This window comes from Rattus norvegicus, chromosome 10 (assembly GCF_036323735.1).
Source record: "Rattus norvegicus strain BN/NHsdMcwi chromosome 10, GRCr8, whole genome shotgun sequence".
In the NCBI taxonomy this organism is placed as follows: domain Eukaryota; kingdom Metazoa; phylum Chordata; class Mammalia; order Rodentia; family Muridae; genus Rattus; species Rattus norvegicus.
This window is the reverse complement of record NC_086028.1, coordinates 104,894,029-104,912,174: the sequence shown is the minus strand read 5'-3', so window position 1 is coordinate 104,912,174 and position 18,146 is coordinate 104,894,029. Positions and strand designations below refer to the sequence as shown.

At 54.7% G+C, this 18,146-nt stretch overlaps 1 protein-coding gene across 2 annotated transcripts in view; it reads left to right on the top strand.

Moving 5' to 3' along the window:
• The window catches only part of Tbc1d16 (TBC1 domain family, member 16), an 85,727-nt gene extending 73,059 nt beyond the window's left edge, over window positions 1–12,668 (top strand). For both annotated transcript variants that reach the window (XM_039087516.1, NM_001427508.1), the window contains exons 8-12: window positions 55–189; window positions 1,071–1,257; window positions 4,179–4,358; window positions 6,734–6,880; window positions 7,810–12,668. In XM_039087516.1, the coding sequence (XP_038943444.1) occupies window positions 55–189; window positions 1,071–1,257; window positions 4,179–4,358; window positions 6,734–6,880; window positions 7,810–8,058 (898 nt within the window). In that variant the 3' untranslated portion in view covers window positions 8,059–12,668. The remainder of the gene's footprint in view (window positions 1–54; window positions 190–1,070; window positions 1,258–4,178; window positions 4,359–6,733; window positions 6,881–7,809) is intronic.
• Window positions 12,669–18,146: the final 5,478 nt, after the last annotated feature.

Here is an 18,146-nt window from a genome sequence, read left to right as displayed (position 1 = left end):
CTGTGTTCTCCTTTCCATAGCTAACCTCAAGACTGTGCTCTGTCTGCCTCACAGGCTCTCCATGCCTCCCGAGGAGCACAGAGCCTTCTGGCGTAACGTGCAGTTCACTGTGGACAAAGACGTGGTTCGGACAGATAGGAACAACCAGTTCTTCCGAGGGGAGGACAATCCGAACGTGGAGAGCATGAGGTACCTGGTGACTCTGGCCTCCCCGTGTCAAAGTCTGTGACTCTCTTTGACCCCCTGGCTGCTGGGCAGACTCCACCCAGGCCCAGAACAGGACCCACAAGCTAAGTCAGCAGAGGTCTCAGCTTCTGAACCTTCTCATGGCCACGCAGTCCCATCTGACAGTATCAGCAAAGGCCCTACTCCCTCTCCTTGGTCAGCGCTCCCCAGCCCTACCACTGTCCTCTTACCTCATGGACGGACCGACATAACACCATGCAGAGCCAGAGGCTGCCACCTTTTATACTCTGCTACAGCATGGCAAAAAAACTGCATAAAATTAAATACATCCCTGCCAGACCACCCTCCGTCACAGAGAGTGGACCCTTAAGAAAGTCACATTCATATTCCTGCACAGCCTCTGCTCTGGGCGCTGGGCCTGATGAAGGGCTGTTATCCCTGGCAAAGGCAGTGCCACTGACTTACTTCCCTCAGAACCCAGACTTTTTTTTTAGAGGCAGTTTCTCTGTGTAGCTCTCGCTATCCTGGAACTCTGTGTAGATAAAGCTGGCCTCAAAATCAAAGACACTCTACTGCCTACGAGTGTTGGTATTAAAGGTGTGTACACCACACCCGACTAATAACCCATACTCTTTTTTTTTCTTTTCTTTTTTTTTGGAGCTGGGGACTGAACCCAGGGCCTTGCGCTTGCTAGGCAAGCGCTCTACCACTGAGCTAAATCCCCAACCCCATAACCCATACTCTTGAGACAGGGTTTGTGGCATCCACCACTGGCTGCTGCCTCCCCGAGATGAAGGAGGGACCCACAGTGTCACAACAGGCCTTGGTGGAGATAGGAAGGGTGGGATGGCTCAAGACACCTCTACTCCCCACTGCCCACCCAGGAGGATCCTGCTGAATTACGCTGTGTACAACCCAGCCATCGGCTACTCACAGGGGATGTCAGATCTGGTGGCGCCTATCTTGGCTGAGGTCTTGGATGAATCAGACACCTTCTGGTGCTTCGTGGGTTTGATGCAGAACACCATCTTTGTCAGCTCTCCCCGGGACGAGGACATGGAGAGACAGCTGGTGAGGCGTGGAGCTGTGTGTGTGTGTGTGTGTGTGTGTGTGTGTGTGTGTGTGTACACCCATATGTGTATCACTGTGTGCATATGTGGGCATGAATATATTTGTGCTTGTGTATATGTGGGTATGTGTGTTTGTGTGTGTATACATGTGTGTGCATGTGTGTGTGTACACCCATATGTGTATCACTGTGTGCATATGTGGACATGAATATATTTGTGCTTGTGTATATGTGGGTATGTGTGTTTATGTGTGTGTACATGTGTGTGTGCATGTTTGTGTACATGTGTGTGTGCATGTGTGTGTACATGTGTGTGTTTACATGTGTGTGCATGTGTGTTTACGTGTGTGTGTGTGTGTGTACATGTATGTCTGTGCACTGGAGGGCTCAGAGAGATAACACACTGCCTCCTGTTGCTGCTTGGGTCTTGATGGTGAGATGCAACCATGTTATCAGGGGTCAGAGGTCAGCAGAAAACCAGAATCTCTGCTGACAGAACACGGGCCTTCTGGGAAGGGCCAGCTAGTCACCTACAGGAAATGTATGTTTGGGTCTGAGCCAGCCTATAACCCATTCCTCCTGAAACACCAGGGGACAACTGTTCAAGGTCCTACCCTGGTGGCTTCCTGCCTTCCTGCAGGGCCATTAATCTGGCCTTCTTGATAGGGCAAGGAAAGAGAGGTCCATGAGTCAGGTATGTGTGTACAGCGGAACCCAGTACAGACAGGCGAGGCAGCTGTGTGCAATGGGACTTCCAACAGGAGAGCCTCACATCTCCACCCCCAAAAGCTGACCTTTATGTAAGACCCAGCTGCCACTGGCCACAAATCCTCCCCTATAGAAACCAGCTGTACACAAACCAGGCAGCACCAAGTGATGGGGACTAGATCTTGTCACTGCAACGCACCTGCGTTTGTGTCAGACCCCTGCCCAGTTCCAGGTCCTGGATGTAGGTAGCCTGCCCTCAGTCCTGCAGGTGGCCTGGTCTGGTAGCAGTTACTACACTGACAGAATGAACGCATGAGCAGAGGGCATTGGGCCCTGGAGACGGGAGTCCCAGAGCCCCCTCCCATGGCTCTGTCTGTTGCGTAGGGGTCAGACCTCAAGCATTGGAGACTCAACTAAACAGAGGCTTTTGGATAATTATGGTCAGGGGGCCCTTCTAGACGTGGTGCACCTCGTGCAGTGAGGACAGAGCCGAGGGAGAGCAAAAAAGCGTGTCCTGTAGATCAACCACTGGGAACAGAGGACTGACCACAGCAGAGGTATGAGGGAAAAGCAGCTGGCAGCAGGAGGAATGGAGCATCCTAGCAGCTGTGCACGCTGGACACATTAGAGAGCTGTCAGCCATAGGGCGGCCTTGACCTCCGTGGGCCGCAGACTGGAGATCCTGGCCCATCAGGAAGGACTCCTGGGCTCCAGAGGTACACAGCTCCAGGCACTGGGAATGACAGTGTGCTCGCTTTGGAGAGGTGCAGAGTCTTGGGGCCCTGCTGTGCTCAGCAGCGCTGACCCTAACCGGGCACTCCGGCCCCTGCTGCATCGTACATGCCTGTGATGTCAGGTTTCCACGGTACCCAGGGAGGCAATTACAGGGTCTGACGCCATCACCCTGCAGCCTGGCGGCACAGGGCCAGTGACTCATTAGCTGCTGGAGGCTGGTTTTCTAGTGGCGTCAGTGAAGTCGGCAGTCCCCACCCGGTGCAGCCAGAAATAGTCTCTGTCGTCGTCAAGTGTCACGCAACCTGGTGACCCGACACACGGGATTCCAGGGTCTTGAAACTCAGACGTGTCCTCTCCCTTAATCAGCTCTGGGAGTCCGCTGGACCGTGGTGGGATTGAAGGAACCCACCCCGCCTGGTCGGGTATACATCAGAAACAGCCCCTGGGGGTGGGCTGAGGCTGGGGGATGACTTCATACTGAGTCAGCCTCCTTGACCACCCAGGAGATCATACTTCAACTGGGGCTATACCAAGGTCTCCTTCTAGAATATCTTAAGATGAACTGGAAGACAGGTGTGAGTGAGGTTCCAAGTGGTGGAAGCTGGGGGATGACTCCAGACAGCAAAGAGCTTGTACAAGCACTGGGACTCGGGTCCAGATTCCCCAGAACCCTGGTAAAATGCTGGGTGTGCACTGAGGAAGTTCACACGGGTGGATCCTTGGAGCCACCCAGCCGGCCTAGCTAACTGGCAAGCCCTCTCGGTTCGGCGAGTGGCTGCGTCTCAGGCTGGCCCAGAGGTCGATGTCACCTACTGCTCTTGCAGAGGACCTGGGTTCGGTTCCCAGCACCTACACCAGGCAGCTCACAATTGCCCGTAACCCCAATTTCGAGAGTTCTAACTCCCCTGGCCTTCTCGGCTGCCTGGAGTCATGTGCACAGACTACACACATAATTTAAAATAGTAAGAGCTGGAGAGACAGCTCGGTGGTGAAGAGCACGGACTGCTCTTGCTGAGGGCCGGGGTTTGGATCCCAGGACCCATATGGTGGCTCCTAACCACCTGTAACTCCAGTTCCAGGGCATCTGACCCCCCTCTTCTGACCAAGCACTGCTTCGGGGCACAGATGGGTGGGCAGGTCGCTCAGACACACAAAATAAATTGGTTCAGTTTTTAAAATAATAAAATAGGTCTTTTTTAAAAAAAATAAAATAAAATAAGGAAACTGTTAAAAGACAGTCCTTGTCACACCTGCACATGCGTGTGTGCATGCCCGTGGAGGAGCACACACACACACACACACACACACACACACACACACACACAGGGGCGGGGAGGGGGTTCCAGCAGTAGACTGACACGGTGTCTGGCTGATGCGTTTGGCAGACACAGAGACTTCCTGTGTGTGCTTTTGGAGTTGAAGGCATTCGAGTAGCAGTAGGTGAGCTCACCCAGAGCCCACTCCACTCTCCCACCCGCAGCTGTACCTGCGGGAGCTGCTCCGGCTGACACACCAACGCTTCTACCAACACCTGGTCTCTCTGGGTGAGGACGGCCTCCAGATGCTCTTCTGTCACCGATGGCTCCTTCTCTGCTTCAAGCGGGAGTTTCCTGAGGGCGAGGCCCTGCGCATCTGGGAAGCCTGCTGGGCCCACTACCAGGTGAGTGGTGCTGGGTCACCCGAGTGCAGCTGCCGTCCTGTTGGGAAGGGAGGGTCCTGGGATCGCTTCAAGCCTCCTCTCTTGTGTGGGGCATCTCTTTCCTTGCTCCACCCACTCACCACACCACAGTCTCTAGGTCTCATAGTTACTATTTCCCAGGCCTGTGCAGCCGGCGTCAGACCTCACATCCCATGTAATTGAAATCTATGTAAATTGCTGGCGGACATGCTCATAACTGCATTCTGGGCTGAACTCCCTTTTGTCATGGCCACCCAGAGGGAGGGACATCAGCACCAGAGGACAGTTAGGACGCCCAGATATATGTGCCCACACCTGCTATGGCTGGCCCAGCCCTGCCCTGCCCTCTGGGATTGCTGGGCCACCCCGAGCTCCTGCCTTCCTTCCCACGGCGTCAGAGAGCCTGGATAAATGATACGGGCATCCACCTGTGTTCATCATGACCAGAGTCTCCTCCATCACCTCCTCTCTGATCACAGGGCTGACTGCCACGCGGCTCTAACACCCAGGCCATCAGTGTAAGGAAGTAGGCAAGTCATTTTAGTGCTGCATCAGCCTTAAAAATAAAAACAATACCAAAGGCTGGGGAGATTACTCAGTGGTAAGAGCTTACCTTGCAAGCTTGCAGATCTGTGGAGTGTCTGAACCTGTGTGTGTGTTTTTTTATTTTTTTAAAAACCAGGCGTGCCAGGTGTGGTAGTGCACACCTCTAATCCCAGCGTTTGAGAGGCAGGCAGATTTTTTTGTTTGTGTGTGAGTTCCAGGAAAGTCAGGGCTGCACAGTGGGAACCTGTCTCACCAAAAAAAAAAAAAAAAAAAAAAAAAAGAGCCCAGTGCACGTCCATAACCCAAGTGCTGAAGAAATGGCAGACACAGGCGAGTCCTCAGAGCTCGCTAACCAGACAGTCTAGCCTAATTGCTGAGCTCCAGGTCCCAGTGAGAAGCCCTGAGATACTGTCTTCTGACCTCATGTGCGCACTTGTACATGCACACACACACTCGCACATACAAACATCAGTACCATCCATGTGTCCGGGGCGCAACTCTGTCCTCTTCCACCTAGACCCCCAGCTATGAAAAACACACTGACGTCGCTCTCCTTATGCTGTCTGCAACGCCAGTCCACCAGCTAGTACATCCTAGACTTAAGGCTGTTGTTCTAGATAGATACTCTGAGAGGCCAGGGAGGCTGGGTCGTGAGGAAGGCACCCGTCCATCCTCCGAGGCTGTTGGCAATTGCCCACTCCTCAGCCGCTCCTGTTGGTTGCTGTCTTATTCAAAACCCACAAAGCAAGTTCATGTTGCCTTCAGATGTCCCATCTAGGACCATCTCCTCCCAACGTCAGTCAAGGTTAGGTGGAGGGGAAAGACAAGTAGGCAGTGAATGAACCCAAGAGGGAAACCGCTGCTGGATGAGGCCTTCCCAAAGGGAAGACTTCATACAGCCCTCTGCTGTGGCTTACCGCTGTGCACCTGCCTGCCGGGAGCTGGGATTTACCTTGTGCCCTGTCCCAGATCTGCAGAATGTGTCTCCTGCTCCCATCCCTCCACTCCTTCAGACGCATTCCTTCCTGCAAAGCTAGGGGTTGGGGGTGCTGGGGACTCCAGCACCCGTGCCTCTGCACTCTGCTGGTCTGGTTGGGAAACAAAGGACATGGTATTGTCAGGATACTCAACAGGGACTTCCTAGAAAGCCACCCCTCCACCACACACACTTCAGGAGTGAGCACTTTAAGGTGTCCAGGATGGAGAACCCGTAGGGACTGCCCACCACCCAGCCAGGCGGCCTTAAAGGAGGGCAGGGAGGGACTGTGGGTGTCTGGAGAGAAGGCTAGCGGCAGGAAGATGACAGCAGCCCTACACAGGGCCTCCAGGGAGTCACTTAGTAGGGGTCTTCCCACATGCTCAGCCATCAGCTGCAGAGCAGGGGCCCATCTAGGGATGCTCAGCCGATACAGAGGGACACACTACCTCGGAGCTGGCTGTCAGGACTTCTTCCACATCTGTGGTCTATTCTACAGCCTTCGGGAAGCAGTCTGGTTAATCCTTTGCACACACACGTGACACCCTCAAGACCCCCGTAGATGAGACCGTGCGGTGAGAGCTCAGACGGGCTAAAGTGTGCTTTGCCCTCCTCGCAGACACCTCCCAAGAGAGCGGCAGCAGCCGCGGTGTGTCTCGGTTATCATGCATTAGTACGTCCCAGCAGCCCCGGATGTAGCTGCCAATGGGTGGTGCACTTTCCTAGAGCAGGGACCTGGAAACACAGGCCCAGACCCAGGTAGCGGGAGCCAGACCCAGAGCCGAACTCTGGTTCAGGCCTGGCAGGGCCCCTTGAGTTCTCTGTGTCCCTGCAGACGGACTATTTCCACCTGTTCATCTGTGTGGCCATTGTCGCCATCTACGGGGATGACGTCATCGAGCAACAACTGGCCACGGATCAGATGCTCCTGCACTTCGGAAACCTGGCCATGCATATGAACGGAGAGTTGGTGCTCAGGAAGGTGAGCGCCCTCCTGCCCTGCACAAAAGCAGGTCACCGGCTTTACAGCCTCACCCCTGCACACTGGAGGGAGGGGTTCTAGGAAGTCCCAGTGGAGCATCCTGATACTCACACCTCACAGACCCTCAAAGAAGGCCCCAAGGTCCCAGCCCTGCGCGCAGAACCCCGCCCATACCTCGCAGCCCCGCCCCCGCCCCAGCCCTGCCCACCACACCGCAGAAGGCTACCCAGCACGTGAGCTCAGCTTGCATCTAGAGCCCTCTCCTGCCACAGAGCTCCACCTCTGCCCACGGGTACCACCCCACAACTCAGAGCTCCGTGCTACCTTGCTGGGCTTTCTCTACCAAGTCGGTGCGATTGGCACCTGCTGCTGCCTCCTCAGCCCAGCGGTGTTGCTGTGTCTCTGCTTGGTCCCCAGGGCCGTCAGAGGGCCGTCGCTGGACATAGCCTCTTTTCACTTGCTACAGTGCGTGAATGCCCAGCCGGTCTCCACCCAGGAGTGCCTCCTTCCGGTCCAGAGTTAGGAAAGTGAGGATGAGAAAGGCAGAGCATAGGGAGATCGTAGTTTATTCGTGGCCGGAAGAAAAGCGCCCATGAAGCTCAGACATCTCCCATTTCCCACAGTCTAGCTGGCAGTGCTTTGGGTCCAGGCCTCTGGGCCTCTGATGGTCCATGGGGACAAAAAGGGGTCCTCAGGGTCACCACTGTGCTGGGCTCCCCAGACCTTGCAGGGGTCGAGGGTAACTCTGAGAGTCAAGGACAGAGGGGATTGGAACTGAGTTAGAGGGGCTGTGTGGCTCTGTCACCGGTGGCCACCTATACCATCTGGAAACTCTGTGTCTTAAACTGCCCAAGTCTTCTACAGTGCTCCACTGTTCTCTCCTGTTCTGATGGCCTTTCTGTTCCCTTCGACCTGTGCTCTCTCTGCAGGCCAGGAGTCTCCTGTACCAGTTCCGCCTTCTGCCACGCATCCCATGCAGCCTACATGACCTGTGTAAGCTGTGTGGGACAGGCATGTGGGACAGTGGGTACATGCCAGCTGTGGAATGTGCCGGCCACCACCCGGGCTCAGAGAGCTGTCCCTATGGGGGTACAGTGGAGACACCATCACCCAAGCCTCCAAGAGAAGGCAAGAAAGGCCCAAAGGCACCACGGGAGGCCTTTGGTTTCCGAAGATAGAAAAGCTCCTGCCCTTGACCATGGGCGAGGGGACCTCCATGAGGTCCTTGGGCAAGGGGGAGGGGGAGGGGATGGATGTGGAGAGGACACGAGGAAAAGCTTCTGGCCAGTCATGATGACAAAATCGGGCTCCAGAACTGACAGCAGATATCAGCTGTCCAAAGAACTCAGCTCCTGAAAGGCTAGCCCAGGATGTCTGGCTAGCCACTGGATGCTAGATGCAAGCACCTTGAGGGATTCCAGCAGAGGCCAGGAGGCTCTCCACAAGCTGTGGGCAGGGCGGGACTAGGTAAGGCCTCGTCCTCACACCAGCACCAAGGGACACAGAGGAGCAGGACTGTTGTCTGAGTGAGTCGAGCATACTTGCGAAGCTTCTTGGTCACAGCTGCAAGACTGGTATGAAGAAGATGCCTGTCTAAGAAAGACAGGAAAAAAGGGAGGGAGGGAGGGAGAGAGGGTGGGGTAAGAAAAGCTGTGGGAGCAGGTCTTTAGGCCTGGGCTTCTCACAGTGCCCCGGTGAGTGTTGTGTGCGCTCCTACGTATGGGAAGGACATGCCTACCCTGAGCCAGAGGAGCAGGCTGGTAGACAAGTGTCAGGTGCACCCTCCACTGGGGTCCTCCCCTGAGGATGTAAGGTTTGTCTTCGCTACCAGAAACGGCAACCCACTGGGGCCTGAATGGGTTGACGAGTGTGGTATGGGAACCACAAGGTCCTCTGAATACTTGGTCCTGGAGAAGGGGAAGTATATCACTCCCCAGCCAAGACAAAGGCATCTGACATGGCTGGGGAGGTGTCTCTGCCACCATGCAGGGCCTAGGGGACTTCTATTCCTTGGTTTAGCCCTAGCTGAGCAACACCAGGATGCTCTTCCTCTTAAGAAGGAAACAGTCACGCCCACACTCCATCCAAAGCTGGGGACTGTGCTTGGATAAAGGTGTGTTCCAAAGCATTCCTAGCCAGTGTCCCAGAAACTGGTGCAAGCAAGGAGCCTGGATTCCTCCACAAAGGGCTGAATCCTCATAGTGGGTACAGGCGGCAGGGTGGGTGGAGGTGCCCTGCTTTTTGGGTTTTCTCACTGAGAGTGGTGCTGCGGGACGGTGCCACGTCTAAAAGGTGCTGACCAGAACGAGAAGGGGCGAAGCCTCAGAATAAGAGGAGGCAGCGAGATGGGCGTGTCCTCAGAATAGGGGGAGGAGCCTAATAATGAGGGCGGAGTCTCTGAACGAGAAAGGCGGGGCCTAGGAAATGAGGGGCGGGGCATCAGAATGAGAGGGGAGAGGCCTCAGAGTGAGAGGAGGCCTCAGAATGAGAATGGTGGAGTGTCTCATAGGTCTCCTTTCTCAGCTTCCCTTTCTCCATGAGTTCACCTCCCCTGCCCCCGCAGGTACTTCTAAGAATATGGGTCCTTCTAGGAAGAGCCTTTGGAAGAGGATGTCCTGATCTTGGGGGGTGGGGGGCGTACTCTCCGTTGTGAGCGACCGTGCCATCCTGGGAGTGACCTTTCCACTGAATTGCTTTCTATACTGACTTCTGATCCTTTCTGGAAGCTAGAGCCACAAACAGGTATATCCACCGCCTGTCACCCGGGGAACAGAAATAACAGGGCAGAGCCTCAGTGACCTAGAACTCTGTGCACCTGGCTGGCACAGAGACTGGGCCTGCAGTCCAGGCTGGGTGGTTCTCGTCTTGGGTGGTTTGGCTCATTACTTCTGGGGTTGTCACCATCTCTGAGATCCCTGTGGGTAGGTATATGGGTGTGAGACAGCACTCTGGCCTCTGGGCCTTAGGTCACCCTATGACAGTGGAGGCAGAAATGGATGGTGTTTTTGTAAGTGCATACCCACTCGCTAACCACGACACCATCCAATCAAGTTGAATGGCTGAAGTCAACAACTAGCATTGGGAATGCAAACCTTTGTTTCGGGGCCTTCTTGTGGTAGTCATGTGACAGAAGCTTGGTAATTCAGAGGGATTCCACAAGCCCACCACCCCAGGAAATCTGGACACAGATCCCTCTTTTCCAGGAAGGAACCAACTCCTTCCCTAGCCCTCCCCAGTACTTTTGTACTGCACCCCAGTATCTACACTTTGCTGTGTTGGGTGGGGACAGCAGGAGCAGATCCAGAGTCTCGCTTGCCCTGGAGCATCTCAGTCAGAGAGCATTTATTCTAAGTCTCTAGCTCTCACAGGTCCCCCCTCCTACTGCTCCCCAAGACCTGACCCAGGCTGTTCAATGACAGCCTTGTGCCAGGCATCCCCTCTAGTCCTATGGACTACTGGACCCCGGTGTTGCCTCAGCGTCAGGCCAGCTGGAGCCTCTGCAGCCAGACATGGTGTGTGGGCTCTCGGAGCTCTGCCCTGCTCTGAGGAGCAGAGAGGCCCCGCACAGAACAGCAACCTTAATCTGGATGCAATTAGAGGAAACCAGCCAAATGCCCTGTGGCAGCTGTTACCCCAGGATTGTTCCCGGCCAGCAAAAGGCATTAGAGTGATAATTCAGTCATTAGACTTCTAGCCGTCTCACCGCCAAGACGTACAAATCAAGGGTAATCAGCGTGCGCGCGCACCGTCCCCTGACCACAAGGCTTATTTAACCCATTTTTTTTTTAAAAGAAAAAAAACGATGCTTTATATGCTACTGGCCAGCACGTCTGTGTGCGCATGCCCCGCCGGTAATGTCTGTGCTGACGACATTGCCTAATGTCATCAAGGCCCTGTCATCTAGGGCTCTGGGAAAGGAGGACACCTTTGATGTGCCTGCTGCCAAGGCTCTCTCGCCTCTGACTCACTCTCCTAGGAGAGGGGGCAGTGGAGGGGAGGGGGCAGGGTTGGAGCAGAATGTGTCCGCCTTGCTCTGGATGTCTTCACTGGGGACAGGAAAGACACTGCCTCCCTACAAAGTCCCATCTAAGTGCCAGCCAGGAGGCCTAGCCCATCTCTGCAGAGGAGGGCTGAAGCCCCAGGGAGGCTCTGTTACTGAGCTGGGCAATCTGCAGACAGATCTGTGTGGTTGCTCATCAGACTGACCAGGGAGGGGAACATGTTAAATTCAGGAGGGGATGGTTTGGGCCTCAGCTTTTGAGTGTAGGACACCAGCCCAAAAGAGGGTATCCTGGAGCCAGTGCCTTTGATGGCCTGGGGCAGGATGGCAATAAATAAGTAGGGAGAGGAACACTGGCTGTCAGGCCAGCTCCTGAAAGGCTCCTTTGCCCTCCCGCATGTATTTGTGTTTTCCTTGCTGCTTTGCTGGGGTTTTGCTGTGCTGGAGGCGGGGCAGTGCGTGAAACTTGGGGCCGCACTCATGCTAAGTTATGAGCTGAGCAGTGCAGTCTGCTTCTGACTATGTTAATTTAGGTGGCGATCAACCCCAGGGTGCCAGGAATCTGCCTGGGATCTCCCTCCCCTAGGTGGGCTCCCTTCCATTGGACTGGGGGATGTTAGGAACACCCTGGGCTGGCCGGACAGAGGGAAGGAACCTGGCCGAGGTCCCTGGAGGCCACCCTGCCTAGAAGGGAGATGGATGAGAAATCCCCCCCCCCCGAAAACGTATGCAGGGCTATGACCTGGGTCAGAGGTGAGTCAGGACTGCCACCCTCCTGGGCCACCAGTGAGGACACAGGGAAACTGGCTAGGCTGATGCTGGACCTGCCAGATCTCTGGACTCCCTGAAGAACCAAGTGGCCTCTAGATGTTAGTCTTGTGTTTCTACGGGGGTTGTAATACATTTTGTCCTGGGTTGACCTGGTCCAGCAGGACTGGGATACCCCAAATCTAAGAAGCCAGTTTCCCCTAGAGCTTCCCGCACGCAGCAGGGAGCGAGGGGTTCCCCCAGCCAACTTCCTTGCCTGTAAAAAGAGAGCAGGGCCCTCTCACAGGCTTCTTCAGAAGACTGCTCTAAGGCTGCCATGAGGGTGGCTAACCATGGCCCAGGGACCTCACCTGCCACTCAGGGAAGAGCCCACTGGCCTTAGCCTTCCGCAGCAGTGACCGAAAGGGACTCCCCACTCCCAGTCCAGTGCCCTCCCTGGTCTGAAGTCAGTGAACCAATGCCTTTCCTGCACATCTACCTTGCTGAGTGTCCTCTGCAGAGGGCAGATCTCTCTGTGACGTCCATTCTGTGTCACCCATGCCTACCCTGAAGAAAAATGAGCCACAAAGCCACCTCAGCGGTCTTGGTCTGCACCTAGCTGTGCGCAGAGGTCTGTGCAGAGCTCTTCCATGGACAGCCTCACACCTGGGCAGAGAAGACCCTTCCCTGAGGACTCTGCACTTTCTGAGCAGCCGCATGTGGATGCCTGCCGCCACAGGGCCTTTAAATACACTGCGTCCAATTCCAGGTGGGAAGATAGCATTTCAGGTTCTCAGAAATCAAGTCACAGGACTGCCTTTCTTCCACACTTCGAGGATAAGGAGGGCAGCTTTTTTGTGTGTTCTGTTTTGTTTTTAAAGTAATGAAATATCCCCATCGCTGATGTCTACGGCAAGTGATTCGTTTCTCTGTTGCGTTTTGTTTTTTTAAGCAGTTCCCCTTCCGGTCAAGGTCAGGACTGGTCACCATGACCCCCGTGATCATGGATCCCCACAAAACAAATAAAATAGTACTGCCACACACAGGGTCCTGCGCTTTGAGAGAAAGCCCTAGTGAGAATGGCCAGGTCAGGCAGGTGGCCCAGAGTTGGGCAGAGAGGCCCTGTGGAAGAGCTCTGGGAGGGGGAACCTTTAGCCACATCCAGCCTGTCCAGCTCCTTGGCTGCTCTGAGAGTGTTGGGAAGGGGAGCTGGTGAGGCCCGAAATGCAGAACAAGAAGGAGTGACCTGCAGGCCTTGAAAGGTCGCTTTGGGCCTGGTAATGGGGAGAGAAGAGCCTCGGTGAACCCAGGAGTGCTTTATGGGCTCTTAGACTATTTCCTTGGAGAACATGGAATCCAGGAAGCTGCTGGCCCAACCTGTCTAGAAGCTAAGCTCCAACTGTCGGTGGCGTGTGAGTTGCTGGTGATGACCAATGGCCAAAGGGACAGGAGGCAGCTAGGCAGGCTCATAGCCTCAGTGGCTCTGAGGCCTGGGACACTGCGGAGGGTGGCATGTAGCCAAGGGACAGGAGTGACTTGCCCTCAGGGAAGGGCGGCCCATACTCACAGGCCAGTCACCGCGGGGGCTGAGGCCTGTGATGACCCCCATTTTGAGCCCCAGATTGGACAGTCACACCTATTAAGACAGGGTGGACTTATGTGGAGTTGCTCAAGACTCTGGCACATGTCCTACTCTCCAATAGACCAGGGCTCCCACACCTCTATGCCTTCAGCTAGGCAAAGCCTGAGCTCCCCATTTTTATGGCATCTCCCCCCTTCCCCGCCCCCGACTGCCTCTCCTACAGTCTTGATCAGAAGTGTTCATAAGCTACCTCCCCTCACCCCAGCAATATCCTGTCCCTGCCTCATTACTCCAGAGCAGTTCTGGTTGTAAGGGGTCCCCCATTATTGTCTGACAAGCCAAGAGTCCAGAAACAGTGGATCATTCATTCACAAAGCACACCCTTGGGCTGGAGAGATGGCTCAGTGGTTAAGAGCACTGACTCCTCTTCCAGAGGTCCTGAGTTCGATTCCCAGCCACCACATGGTGGCTCACAACCACCTGTAATGGGATTGGATGCTCTCTTCTGGTGTGTCTGAAGACCGCTACAGGTTACTCACGTACATAAAATAAGTAAATAAAATCTTAAAAAAAAAAAAGAATCCCCCCACCCCGGTCACCCAGTCACCAAGTCACCCAGTCACCCCCTTTCAAGCCCACGCTTGGTCTATGGTTTTTTTTTTCTTTTTTTTTTTTTTTTTCAGAGCTGGGGACTGAACCCAGGGCCTTGCGCTTGCTAGGCAAGCGCTCTACCACTGAGCTAAATTCCCAACCCCTCGGTCTATGTTTTATCTGGGCTCTCATCATCACCACATTCTGTCCCTCCTGTCAGGGAAAAGCTATCCAAGCAGACCCTCCATCGTGAGGAGACCTTAGGCCATCTCATTATCCAGTTACCACACAGATGCCTTCTGCCGTACTCCCCAAAAGACCCAGGACCTGAACCCACTCACACCCTCTGAGGACCAGGGGACACTTGCCACTGGCCTGGTGGGTGACATTCTTATTTTTAATGTTCTTACATTTCAAAAGGGATGGCTGGTTCCCTAGTCCCCAGACCTCTGTCCTCCCGTTTCTACATCTCAAGAGAGTTAGAACTTCCGTGTGTGCATCGTAGACGTGGGGGACAGGGGCGGAGTGATTTAAACAGTGTAAATGCTGCTTCATCTTCAAATAGGAGGGTTGGTCTCAGTCCAGAGTCTGCCGGTCCTTTGGCCCCAGGCAGACGGGGACACTTGGCATTATCAAGGATGACCTGATCTTCTGAGTTCAGGATACAGAGCAGACGCAGAGTCCTCAGTTTGGCACAGCACCTGGGCCTAGCCACGCTTTACCACAGTGCCCCCCCCCGAACTGAGACACACCTGAGAGAAAGTCCTCTTCTCCCTGGCCATAAGCAGCTCTGCGCAGATGCGATAGGGAAGAAACATCAAGGCCAGGGGTCTCTTGGCTGCAAGGCTCAGCAGTGGGAATGGACGAGGGCCAGGGTGACAGGCCAGGGCCACCACGGGTAGTTCCATTAAGATCTGTGTCCAGCATGTGAACACCAGCTGCAGGCGGCAGTCGGAAGAGGAGAGCAACACGCAGTTGACAGGAGAGGCATCAGGAGGCAAAGGGCAGTGCTGTTCAAAAGAAAGGCTGGGTGGGAGTCAATGGTGCTAAGTGTTCCTTGAAGAGGGAGCGCCCGGGAGTGCGTTCTCCATGCTGCTTTTTTCTGGAGAGTCCTGGACAAAGAGACTACTGGCCGCAGAAGGCCGGAGGGAACCTGCAGTCTGTCCCATCCCAGAGACATCCAGCTCTTCTCCCAGAACCCAGGGGTTCTAAATGCAAGCTCTGGGTGTGGCTCAGCCAGGTCCAGGAGAAGTCGCTGCCTGGGGAGGCTCGATCCATCAGCCTGTGAGGACCCCCATGGGTGAGGAATCCAATCTACTTGAAAACACAGTGACCTCTGCGGGAAGTCCACCAGTAACACATCTAAGGGGGTCGTGGAAGGAAGGAGCAGCCTGCATGACAGCCACAGGCCGAGTCCCTCTCTTCTGCCCACCTCTTACCACCGTCGGAGGCTGTAGTGACAGGTCGCCAAACCCACAGGCCACCCGGGTGTTTCTCAAAAGCAGGCTCGGGTCTCTTCCACGAAAAGTTTAGGCTCTCGGTTTCCCAGATTTTCCTTCTGGGTTCCTGGGAAATGCCCAGTTGTGCCAAGTGCTACATTTGGACGGAGCGTTTCCCCCAATTTTTGCGTCTTTTTGTTTGACTGGCTATAGTGCCGCCCACCTCAGGCAGACAGGCATAAATGGAGTCTCGGGGGTGATCGGTGTCCCTGGAATGGGGGAGCTCCTGGCAGAAGTATCTATGGAGTCTTCATGCTTACATGAGATCTGCCAGTTTCATCAGGACAAGGTCCGGGTAGGTGGCTGGGACAAAAGTGTCTACAGGTGCCCATAGGAAGGCTGGAAGTGAAAGTCCTTCTGCGTGCCTAGCCATCCCCTTTCCCTCCTTTCACTGTGGCCTGTGGTGTCCCCATCCCCCTGGATGCTGCAGATTTGCAGGGCTGAACAAAAAGACCACAGCCCTCCCCCAAGGCCTCAGGTAGAGCACAGTTGTCCAGGCACCCTTAAGGTGGACTACAGTTCAACTATAGTTACCAAACCAGCCTAGCTCGGGGATTTCCACTCAGGATCTCCGTCCCGAGAGAGATGAGTGTTGGTGGGGTATACAAGGAGCATTGGGTGCCCCAGCCCTATAGTCCTTGGGTTCCATAGGACTTACTCCATTTGCAGGAGCTGGGCAGAGGGGGTACTTTGCTAGGCAGAAGACCTAATCCTTCCTCCAATCTCAAGGTGGGCTGTGACAGCCTCCCTGTCTGTCCTCTGCCCTTGTCCACTCGATGGTTGCCAGCCACACTTCTGCATAAGACAGCAGAGATTCCATAGCAGTTCAAACCTACAAAATTTGGACTTCTCCCTGCCCTGTCTTCTGAGAAGAGGCAGGCCAGGCCTGCACCCAGAGCCCAGGGTAGAGGATGGCACTTGTGCGCAGTGAGTCACCAGCATCTTCCTGAGGAATCCTCAGGGCTCACTCAGGTTTCCACAGAGGAGACTGCGCACTCTCGCCACTCCATGCTCTCTCCCCTGCAAAGACCCTCGTGGTGGCGGCTTCTGGTTTCACACCCAGTGTGATCACCCCACTCTGCACTCACACACTCACCACGGAGCCTGTGTGACAGCGCACCTACAAAGTAAGGAGCCAGGGTCTAGAGAGAGGGAGCATGCAGTCAGGAGAGGGACTGAGGGCTTCCCTTGGGGAGACTCGACTTCAGGAACATAGGAGGAGGACCACCAGTCCAATCATAACACTCTAGGTAAGTATTAATAACTCATGACACAGGGGACAGGGGAGAATCTAATTACAAGGACGCCGTGCCGTGCCAACCTGCAGCACTGCAAGGGAAACCACACTGCCCTGGCAACCCAGAGGCACTCCCACTCCAGGAGGACATCATGCCTCTCACACTAGTCCCTCTGAATCTACCTACCCCTTTCCCACTCCAGGAACCAGCTGTAGCCAGGACACCTCTCCCTCAGCGGACCTTCTCTGTCCTTCTGAACCACACACACACACACACACACACACACAGAGTGCCACGATGCCTCTACTCCTGTTGTCTAAAAGTGCCTAGGGTCAGGAACCTCCATTGACCATACCTAAGTGGGGCAAGCAGTTGGGCGTAGAACCATGGGATGACATCATCAAACTTGACCTCTTCCTGTCCCCGCAGACGGTTCGTACACGCACTGTGCGGCTTCAGGCGGCTGTCTTGAACATAGCCCTTACAAGTCCTAGGGTTGGGCCTGTGCCTGACCTCTGCCCTCCTGGACAGTTGTCAGCCAACAGGGTCTCTTTTCGGGGGAAGAACAAACTTCGATCACTTTCGATGCAGTGGCGTTCTTTGGCCAAGACAGCGAGATGAAATGAGGAGAAAAAGCCAAACCAAGCCAGCCTCAGACCCTCCCTGGTCGGCAGAGCCTTACCTGGCTCTGGTTCAGCCTTCGCCTGGGCCCTGGGTAGATGGACCCTGTAGAGGTAATACCGGGCTTCTGGGCCTAAAGAGTCCCAGGACAGGCTCCTCCTCTGAGGTAGAGGAGTACGTCTCTGTGGACGCACACTTCACCACCTCACACCAAGTACAATACTCGCAGAAGAGCACACTCCTAACCGTTCCTTTAAAACCAAGTTCCTCAAGGAGGCAGGAGGCCCAACTGCCACTGACCGTGTTCCCCAGGAATGAGGAGCAGGGGACACACTGAGCTCACAGGATGGCCTTGGGGACCACACCTGCTCTCTCCGGGCCTCAGACGCCACCTTTGTGTAAGTCACAGCTCTTGGCTGTTTGCAGAATAATAAATTAATAAACCAGGGTCCTTGGGGGGGTGGGGAGGAGGTCAGCCAATAGCATCTCGTTGGAAGAATGTCACCACCAATAAGAACAAAGCCAGGGTACACAGATCATAAAAGAGACAGAGATGTGTTGATAAGATTGTCCCTCAGGCATAGAATCTGCCTGAAGCCCTGGGGTTGGTACCCACTGCACATAAACTGGGAGTGGGGGGGAAGGTGGGGAGTGTACCTGTAATTCCAGCAACTGGAAGGTAGAGGCAGAAGGATCAGAAGTTCAAGGTTACCCTCAGCTTGCTGTGGTCTATATAAGACCCTGTGGGGGGGGGTAGGAATTCAGAGTCTTATTTACAGACCATCAAGAGAGACAAGGGGAGATGGAAGATGTCTTCTGTGCACAGCCAGGCCTGAGAACTGTGCCTTGTATTCCATTCTAGGAATCTCTTTTGCTGTGTGACCTCAGGCAAGTTGCTTAGCTTCTCTGAGTCTCCAAAACTTACCTGCATACGGAGAGTGACAGCACCTAATTTCTCCAACTTGTTCTCCACAACAAAGAACGGACC